Raw genomic sequence first — 10,507 nt, 5'->3', positions numbered from 1 at the left:
GTTATGGCTCTTGGAAGGCGGGTAGTGAAAAACGAAAATAAGAAAGCAAAAAATGGATCAGTCCTGAAAGGGTTAATTCATTTCTAATGAAAAAAATGTATGACCACATGTGGGGTATTTCCGTACCCGGGAGAAATTGCTTTACAAAAATTGGTTGTTTATTTCTCCTTTATCCCTTGTGAAAATGAGAAAATTCAACATTTTAGTGGATAAAAATTGTGATATTAATTTTCTCTGCCTAATTCTAGAAAAATTCTGCAAAAGACCCGTGGAGTCTAAATGCTCACTATACCCCTGGAAAAATTCCTTGAGGGGTGTTTCAAAAATTGGGTAACTTGGGGGGCTTCCACTGTTTTGGTCCCTCCAGGGTGTTGCAAAGGCGGCATGGCACCCCAAAACAATCCAGCAAAATCTGTGCTCCAAAATCCAAATGGCGCTACTTCCCTTCTGAGCGCTGCCATGGGTCCAATCAGCAGTTTATTACCACATATGGCCTATTGCCATAATCGGAAGAAAATGCTTTACAAATGTTGTGGTTCTTTTTTTCCTTTATTCCTTGTAAAAATTTAAAAATGTTATGCTTTTTCAGAAAAAAAGTTGATTTTCATTTTCACTGCCTAATTCCACTAAATTCTGCAAAAAACCTGTGTGGTCAAAATGCTAACTATACCCCTAGATAAATTCCTTGAGGGGTGTAGTTTCCAAAATGGGGTCACTTTTGGGGGGGTTTCCCCTGTTTTGGTCTCTCCAGGGCGTTGCAAACGCGACATGGCACCGAAAACCAATCCAGCAAAATCCGTGCTCCAAAATCCAAATGGTACTCCTTCCCTTCTGAGCCCTGCTGTGGGTCCAATCAGCAGTTTATTACCACATATGGGATATTGGTGTAATCAGGAGACATTGCTTTACAAATGTTGGGGTGATTTTCTTCATTATTCCTCGTAAATATTACAAATTTCTATGTTTTTTCAGAAAAAAAGTAGATTTTCATTTTTACAAACGAATTCCAATATATTTAGCGAAAAACCTGTGTGGTCAAAATGCTAACTATACCCCTAGATAAATTCGTTGATAGGCGTAGTTTCCAAAATGGGGTCACTTTTGGAGGGTTTCCCCTGTTTTGGTCACTCCAGGGTGTTGCAAACGCGACATGGAACCGAAAACCAATCCAGCAAAATCCGTGCTCCAAAATCCAAATGGCGCTCCTTCTCTTCTGAGCCTTGCTGTGGGTCCAATCAGCAGTTTATTACCACATATGGGATATTGCCATAATCGGGAGACATTGCTTTACATATGTTGGGGTGCATTTTCTTAATTAATTCTTGTAAATATAAAAAATTTCTATGTTTTTTCAGAAAAAAGTAGATTTTCATTTTTACAGACTAATTCTAATAAATTTTGCGAAAAACCTGTGCGGTCAAAATGCTAACTATACGCCTAGATAAATTCCTTGAGGGGTGTAGTTTCCAAAATGGGGTAACTTTTGTGGTGTTTCCACTGTTCTGGCACCACAAGACCTCTTCAAACCTGACAAGGTGCCTAAAATATATTCTAAAAAAAAGGAGGCCCAAAATCCACTGAGTGCTCCTTTGCTTAAGAGGCCGGTGCTTCAGTCCATTATCACACTAGGGCCACATGTGGGACATTGTATTTCTGGGGTGTCCTGTTGTTTGGCCAGCTGCCTCCCCGCTACGGCGGTACGGCCTAGTGGGTCCACTAACCCGCTGCGTGACAGATTATAGCCAGACATCATAAACACATCTGTGAAGTGGATTCTAAAAGATTAGGATGGTTTGATCAGGAGTTAGATGTGATGGCCATTCAGAGACCTTTTCATACCTTTCTCAATGTTCTCTATGCTAACCCACAAGTACGTGTTTACATTCCAGGGTTCCTATCCCCCTCTTCCCTCTCCAAAAAGGCAAGCAACAGGGATGGTCTCTTTCCTCCCTTTTATTCAATACGGCGCCACTCCTTTTCAAGGCATACAAATTAACATAAAATTCATTCAGTGCTGATTTCAGATATATTATCCTTTTCATGGCTAATCCCCAATAGATAGAGTCTGTCTTGCAACAAATGTCAAGCTTTGGATCCTTTTCAAGCTTTTGAATAATAATCTCCAAGTGTGAGGTGCTTTTACTGGGTGGGGTGACTCATGCTCAAGATTATATAATTTATCTTGAATGAAAGCTACATTCCTCTCTATAGTATTTGGGGCAGACATCATAAAACTATGGGCTAAATTTAACAAAATGAAAAGCATTAAAGGATATTTCCATCATAATTGGTTGGGGTTTGACCTCTGGGACCCCAACTGAACCAGAGAATGAAGGGGCTGAAGTCCCTTTGGCTTCTTTCCTGCACAGCAGAGCTCCCGATCAAATACTGTGCAGGGAACTGCAACACAGCCCCATTTAAGTTAGAAGGTTTAAGTGAGGGCCTGGGGCCTTGAGAAAATCATGACATATGGTCAAGGACTCTTAACTTACTCTCAGCATTAGAATCTAATAATGCAGGCAGTGACCAGATCTGTCACCTTTCTTTACATGTCTGTTTTAGTAAATACTTGTATTCACCATGAAATAACTATGCTGGAAACCCGTTTCTTAGAACTCTGCATTGTTCCGTTCCTCTGTGAGCACTGACTGGACAGTGTCAGACTGTGTAGGGGCACAACCCCAAATGGCAATACCTAGTTGTCCATTTACTCATAAATTTCCAGGAGGAATAACATAGGATTGGCACAACAGAGAGCTCTAATAAAAGATTCTCCATAAATGTTATATTATATGGAATACATGTATTTAATAAAAACAGGTAAGCTGACAGGTCTTCATTAAAAACTATGCAAAAGATATGATATTTAGGGCGGGTTCACACGTGGCGGAATTTCACTGAAATTCCGCTGCGGACACTCCGCAGCGTTAATCCGCAGCGGTGCCGTTTGTCCATTGACTTACACTTTAATTTAGCAGTGTTCGTTTAGACTAGGCGTAAAATTCCGCTGCGGAGCATAGGCTGCGGAGCGGAATGTGGTGTCCGCAGCATGCTCTGTCTGTTGCGGAGCAGTGGCGGACTGGTTGCGGACTCATTGCGGAAGTTCTCCATTCACTTCAATGGAGAATCGAAATTCCGCAATGAAGTCCGCAGATGTTATGTGTGGTGCGGATTTCGTTTGTGGTGCGGTGCGTATTTCCTGCCGGAGCAGGATGTGACATCAGCATTCAGCATAGTAGAAAAGGAAGACGCCATTTTCGGCTTGCAGCCTGCCAGTGATTTTGGAAAAAGTAAAGTGACAACTGTGAACACAGGCTGCAATGTCCAGGTATAGACGTATGGACATGGAGGTTTCGGCCCTCATTAATCTGGTAAGTACATGTATATGTTTGTGTCATGTTGTTTCAAGATGTCTACTATGTATGGATTAACACTAGCAGCACCTGTAGAATGTACATTTTCTTAAGGCAGATCACCATGTAACAGCTCCACTGTGATTCCAGAGTACCAAGCAAACTGCTATATGCCATTTGTATGGTTTTTTATAGGTGCATAGTAGGCCAGAAATCTGGGACAGCTCTATAGCTGCCTACAGCGACCGCAACGCCCGTGACGAGGGATGGTCGTTTGTGTGCCGCGGTCTGTACCCCGAGTGGGACGGGATGCTGGAGAGGGAGCAGGGAGTGATTGGTAAGTTTGCATTTAGTTTGTAATGCAGAGAGGTGAAAACACTGTTTCCAAAGGTTGTTTTGCATCATTAGCATGCTGCCATAAATCAGCACTAATTTCCTTTCCTGCCTTGCTAAACCATACCCCAACTTTTGGCATGTCACTATGGCACATGCGCAGTTGCTGATCACTTTTTCCCCAACTGTAAGGGTATGTGCACATGGCCTATTGACGGCACTAAATACTGCCTTACACACTCCATTTAACGACCTGAAGTACCTTTTGGGAACGTGGACAACCATATGCACATTTTAATGCATGGGCAGATGTTTGCCAGCATCTTGGCGGCGTCGTGGCCTATTTTTGCCATGGCAAGAGGTCGTGGGAACCCAGCCGTAGCCATAGTTGCTGGCTCCTCAAGTTCTGCCCCAATGATGTGGTTCCATTGATGATATCTCCTCACGACAGGCCAGAGGACGCAATTGATCTGTATACACCTGACTTCATCCGCTATGTCCTAATTTTTTACACATCCTTCCTTTTCCAGAAAATGATGTGCGCAATAGGTGGAGGACAGTACGCGACCGGTTCCGCAAACAGGTATCAAAGACACCTGCAAGTGGCTCCTCTCCTTCACGGGTCCGTGCGATAGCCCACTATGAAGAACTCGCTTTCCTCATTCCCTGCAGGGAGCTACGAAGGTAAGTCTCTATTCGCACACACACCTGGGTTAAAAGGTAGCGCATGAACCATGTGATTCAAAACTAATGGAATGAAATTTCTATTGTGTGCCGATTATATTCCACATGTTTGTTTTCCTTTTGCCAGTGTTGTGACTGAAATGCCCCTTGACCGTACACATTATCACATATCACTCTGTGTTGCTTATGTAACTCATTCTCTTCATGACGAGAATACGTCTTTAGTTTCCCCCCCCCCCCCAAGATTGGTGTCAGATGGGGTGTGTGTAGAATGGCAAAAGGATATGTTAACGAGATTAGCGACTGACAAACTGTCTGAGAACTGTCTTCTGAATCCCCAAAGTCAATGAGCGTTTTTTTCCCTGCAGAACGTCCGGGAATGTACCACCCCGGACGCCACAAGGGAGTGCACGTGGCCAGGTGCAGCAGCAGGCCGTGGCAGGCTCGTCAGCAATTGTGGCTGAGGAAGATGCGCCCTACCAGCCAACCCCGGCCCCAGCAACTCCTCGTGGCGACACCTCTCCAGCCCCCATGGCAGGAACTTCCCGACCGCGCCAAAGAGTGGGTGGCCGAAAGCGCCCCACACCAGCAGAACCAAGCGACACGGTAGAGGGCCAAGCCTTACAAATGATTCGGAGGGTGGAGGCAGAAGATCAATACACCAGTTTCGGGAATGCCGTTGGTGGCCGATGTCGCGGGATGGAAAGTACTCGCAGGGCGGCATATATGACGTGTGTGTTCGCCCTGGCTGATATCTTTGAGGCCCCCCAGCCCCTACCCGATGTGGGAGATCTCATTTTCCACATGCGCACATTAACTGGCCGTAGGGCTGACACGTCTGGCGCTGTGCCGCACGCACCACCTCCTGCCTCTGCACCCTCCCTGCAGCCCGATCCCTATTTTTCCCCCTGGACTCATGGACATCCCTCGGGTTCCACTTTCCGCCCATACCCCAATGTCCCAAACCCTTTGCCCACCCCATACTCGTCCACTCTCCCACCTCTTCATATCCATCCTCCCACCTCTGCGGCATACATGCCCCCTACCTCAACCTCCTCCTCTGCCCCCTCGTCGCATCCCCAATTAAGCCCCCCGCGCTTCCACATCTTGTAGTTTGTTTTGTTTTTTGTTTGGTCGCTAGTGTACCACGTATTGAATGTTTCATTCAAGTTGTTCCGTGATTCTACTCGTATAGAGTTGTGATGTGCATACGTTATATAAAAGTTACGGTTAATTTATGACTCTGACTTGTGTATTTGTTGTTTTGTATGGGAGGAGGCCAAAATGCGGAAGGGCATCAAGGGGACGATACCGATTGTTCACGGTGTGGCCGTTTTCATTTAGAAAATACTGTGTGGTTTGATATGCTATGGTGTGCTCAACCAAGAAAGGCAACCTATACATCATACTCCCTATTCCGACATGTCATTACTCAAATACACACACTTAGGCCAAATCCAAGTAATAGGGCATTATTTTATTGCAAAGGAAGCACATCCAACACACAATTTTCCATTCCCTAGGAGTATCATTGACAGAATTGCCTACTGTTTGGACATTAAACCGATTACTGCTGGGTAGGCGGCACCCCGCCAACACAGGAGTATTGCCAAGGTACGGCCCCTTCAGAAGTGAGGAAATAATCCGAGTAAATATCTCGTACGCGTACACCACTACTGGCCTGACCAGCAGAACCCCAGTTAATGGCACTGCCAACATAGGGCAGAAGTGAGTCGCCCTCAACTTCTTGACGGTATTCCTGGAGGTAGTTATGTAGGACACAACATGCCTTGATGACCGCATCAATGGTGGTTTCCTCCAATTGCATGGCCGAGGTGAAGACCCGCCACTGATTTGCCATGATGCCAAACGTGCACTCGACGAAACGTCGTGCCCTGCTCAGCCTATAATTAAAAATCCGACGACGGACATCCAGTCCCCTTCGTGGGTATGGGCGCAGCAGGTTAGGGCTCAAAGGAAATGCCTCATCCGATACCATAACGAAGGGGACTGGACGCGTGGTTCCTGGAAGAGGTGTCGGAGGTGGTAGAGACACGTTATCCATGAGAATTTGGAGGCCAATCTGGGAGGCTCGCAGCACACGCGAGTCCCCAGTACTACCATAGGCACCAACATCAATGGTAACAAATTTGTAATGTGCATCAGCCACCGCCATCAGGACGACCGAGAAATACTTCTTGTAATTAAAGAAGCGTGATCCTGAGTGCGGTGGCTGCTGCACCCTTACATGCTTGCCATCAACTGCGCCTATGCAGTTTGGGAAATGGGTGACATTTTGAAAGCCAGCTGCGACATTTAGCCAAATCTCTGGAGTGGGGCAAGGCATGACAATGGGCTGCAACTCTTCCCACAGAACTTTGCATGTGCTCTTCACAATTTGTGAAATGGTGGATTTGCCCACACGAAATTGGAGGTGCAGGGATGCATACGTCTCGCCTGTGGCCAAAAATCTGAAAAAAAAAAACATCAGGCATTACATTACATCACACTATTTAGGAAGAACAACATGTAGGGAGACTATAATACATATGTTTGGGGAAACAAGAAACGTACCCAATCTCGCAAAATGCACAATAGGGAAAATGATTGCATGTTAGATGACACGCAGAAATGTGTCAACTTACCGCAAGGTGATGAGCAACCTTTCCTCAGCAGTAATCGCCATCCTCATCACGGTATTCTGCTTGGTAATGTGTGGCCTGACAATTTCGAGCAGCCTGTCAAATGCTTGGCTGCTCAGCCGGCAGAATCCCGTAAATTTGTCAGGATATCTAGACCAAACCACAAAGAAGATTAACCGAAATGAGGGGTAAACAGCCGAAGTGCGAAACACATGCCAGCATTTACACACACCATGTGGTGTGCACGAATGAAACCCTTCGTCCGTCTGTACTACTTTTACGTAGGTTTGCCCCAGGTGTGGTCCAGACACCAGTAATGAATGTGGTATGCTCAGGATACGCCATCAATATATCATCCCTCTGGGTCCTCCACACGAGACCGTCAGCAAATAGCTGTTTGGAAGCACACGCTGTGCTCGGACGACTGATACTACCCCTGGATTTCCTTGACTTGATTAGACTGTCAATCGCCAATACACATGTAGTGTATGTAGTGACTATGTGATCATTCTCAGATGCACTTCAATGGGATAGTCTTTGAATTCGTGGGATTGAGCAATGCAGCTGTGTGAGCTATTGAATTGTGAGTAACTTAAGCCAAAGAAGGGTATCCGAACACTATGGACCCTTCACGGCAACTGATCGGTGACAGGGACGACTGTCCGAGGGCAAGCGCTGATAAATCAATGGCCTATCCACTGCACAGAACAGCGCGTTTGCAAGCCGGCCCAACACTTTACTCTACACCCTACTCTCACATATAGCAGCCAGGTGAGTAGAGGTGAGCAGAGACTCATTACAAAACATATGAAGCATGTTCTGTTAAGTTACCCAACAGAACAACAGGGGCAGTGACAATGAAAGATTGTATCCCAAATATATACCTTCTTAGATCGCAGTAAAGAAGTGAAAAATGACCTTTGGTTGATCTTTCAGCAACCAAAGGGTGAACCCACAGTCGGACACGGCCTCGTTCTTCAGCCTGTGTGCAAATAATGATTGTGAAATCCCTGAAAACTGTTACTATATCATTAGCAGACAGAAACATATACTTTTGCATAGGACGTGTGTAGGTGCCTAAATATTACTTACACGTTGCCTTTGCCGACGACGGACAATGCTGACTATGGTGCGCAGCAGCAGAATCAAATATTGTCGGCGTAATTGAAGTGGTCGCTCCTGGATGTCAGGCATTATCCAACACTTCGGACTAGTATACTTCTCCTGCCAGATTCACTTCTCTTTCTGGCCACACTTATACATGCCATGGGTGTGTCCAGCACGTCGTCATAGGAACTGAACTCACAAATGATGTCAGTTCCCTTTTTGGAAGACTTGCCTTTGAAATCCGCAACTAAAACCGCAACTAAATCCGCAAGACAATCCGCAGCACTTTGACAAAATCCGCAGCGTAATCCGCAATGCGGATTCTGTGCGGCATTGATGCGGACAGTTGCGGAGGAAATCCGCCACGTGTGGTCATGCCCTAAATGAAGAAATTTGCACAGTAGTTGCAGAGAAGATAGTAGATCTAACAGATTTGGCCACTATAAGGATTTGGAAAAGTAAGGGTATATGGTATTTATAGTTACAGTAGAATTTAAATCCTGCATGGTATCAAAAGAATTTGAGTTAAAGGATAAGAAGTATTTCCAATACCTGCAGCTTAGATCATTAGTCCTTGGAATACAATGCCTTTTTAATTATCCGACATTTGATAATTTCAATATATTTAGTTACATTTTTAATAAGGCTAAACTAAAAACAGGGATGGCTAAAATATATTCACATTTTTTCGAATAGTCTTCAGAAAAATGTTTGGAGGGACACTCCCCAGGGTCCAAAATTGAAGAATATGCAGTGAGATTTGACTAATTTAACATGGAATTGCCAAAGCTTAGGGCTCATGCACACTTCAGTGAAACTCTGTGTGCTATCCGTTTATTTTAACGGATAGCTCACTGACCCATTCATTTTTATGGGGTCATGCAGACATACGTTTCTTTTGCGGATCCATGTGTCCGTTCCGCAAATTAAAGAACAGGTCTATTCCTGTCCATTTTTGCAGACCAGTCTCGCCCATTCTATTCAATGGTCCGTTAATAAAATGCACATGGAGGCTATCCTAAAAGGTCACGGATGTGTGCATGAGCCCATAGACTTTAGTGGGAGGATATTTTTGGATATGTGATAAAAGTAATAAATATTGTTATTAGTAGAAGAGAAGGAGGATGGATCCAGTGCTATGGTGCTTAAAAATAATCTTTTTCTAAGTTTTAATTATCTTCGTTAAAAATGGGATCAGTAGCATAATAATGATGGTGTCCTGGCTTGAAGCCATGAATAAGAACGCAGACAGCGTTCGAAACGCGTAGGCTATCTACCTTCACTCCATTTTTTCAGCATTGCAGGACATCATCATTATTATGCTACTGATCCCATTTTTAACAAAGATAATTAAAACTTAGAAAAAGATTCTTTTTAAGCACCATAGCGCTGGATCCATCCTCCTTCTCTTCTACAAACAATCAGCCAGTCGTGTGTCGTCACGAGGACCCGTGCGCAAGGACTACAGAACACAAGTCCAGTCAAAAGGTGAGCTGGAGGCATCTCTCTATTTTCTGTTTGTTTCGAAATATTGTTATTACTTTGGAGCCAAGGTTTGGCACCTATAATTTACATTTAAAAAAAAATCTGTTACATACCGTGATTGAATATCTAATAAATCCCCTCTCAATGAGTAATTGTGGAGTAGTTTAATAGAGCATCTTAGGGCTTGTTCACATCTTGTTTTGTGCACACGTTTGTGGTATACGATGACATATACGTTTTTAAAGTCGACTACGCTATTGTTTCCACTAAAAAAACGGAATCCTTATAGAATGGAAACAAACGGAAACCAATTGCAACTGAAGCAGTCTCATTTAAATCAATGGTGATGCAAATGGAAGCTATAGTTTCTATTTGGCTTTCCGTTCATGGGTTCCTCCTACAGAAAGGTCTAACGGAACCCATGAACGGCCCAACGCTGATGTGAACAGGCCCTTAGCCTTAGATGGGAAAACATATCTTAAAGTCTTGAATTTCTATGACATTTAATATGTGTATGGTCAAAAAAAAAAAAAGAAGCATTTCCTTTTGTAAATATATTTTTGCAACATTTTGGTCAATAAATTAAGAAATTAAATCAATGTCAGGCTATGACAGAATAAGTGGGATAGTAAACATAAATGATGCCATAACTGGATACAGCACATTAATGGTTAAGCTTTGAATTGTAACCTCTAGTCTTGGTTTTCCCTATACGACAATTTTTTTTTAATAAAGTAAAATGAGATAGAAAATCAAGTTATCTGAGTTGATCAGAGAACATTGCAACAATGTTCTAGTCTATGATGAGACAAACAAAGATGCTAAATGTCCTTTATAGAAAGAAGTGAGACGAGGAAATGGTAGAACTTAGCTCCCTATGCACTGTGAAGTTAGACATGCATA

The 10,507-nt window shown here is 43.9% G+C and overlaps 1 protein-coding gene across 1 annotated transcript; it reads left to right on the top strand.

Moving 5' to 3' along the window:
* Positions 1 to 3,320: 3,320 nt before the first annotated feature.
* LOC142659989 (uncharacterized) lies at positions 3,321 to 5,573 on the top strand. Its single transcript, XM_075836637.1, has 5 exons — positions 3,321 to 3,371; positions 3,549 to 3,690; positions 4,217 to 4,370; positions 4,739 to 5,076; positions 5,512 to 5,573. Exons 1-5 carry the CDS (start codon positions 3,321 to 3,323, stop codon positions 5,571 to 5,573), a joined length of 747 nt encoding a protein of 248 aa, XP_075692752.1.
* The last annotated feature ends 4,934 nt before the right edge of the window (positions 5,574 to 10,507 follow it).

The sequence above is a fragment of the Rhinoderma darwinii genome, chromosome 8, assembly GCF_050947455.1.
Source record: "Rhinoderma darwinii isolate aRhiDar2 chromosome 8, aRhiDar2.hap1, whole genome shotgun sequence".
Lineage (NCBI taxonomy): Eukaryota > Metazoa > Chordata > Amphibia > Anura > Rhinodermatidae > Rhinoderma > Rhinoderma darwinii.
This window is presented reverse-complemented; position numbering and strand designations above follow the sequence as displayed.

What these genes read in the sequence shown, in the direction of transcription:
- LOC142659989 (XM_075836637.1), top strand. Translation starts at nt 3,321, where the DNA reads ATGTCCAGGTATAGACGTATGGACATGGAGGTTTCGGCCCTCATTAAT. An exon ending in TTTCGGCCCTCATTAATCTG is followed by an intron (nt 3,372 to 3,548) that starts GTAAGTACATGT and finishes GGTTTTTTATAG; the next exon opens with GTGCATAGTAGGCCAGAAAT. An exon ending in GAGGGAGCAGGGAGTGATTG is followed by an intron (nt 3,691 to 4,216) that starts GTAAGTTTGCAT and finishes TTCCTTTTCCAG; the next exon opens with AAAATGATGTGCGCAATAGG.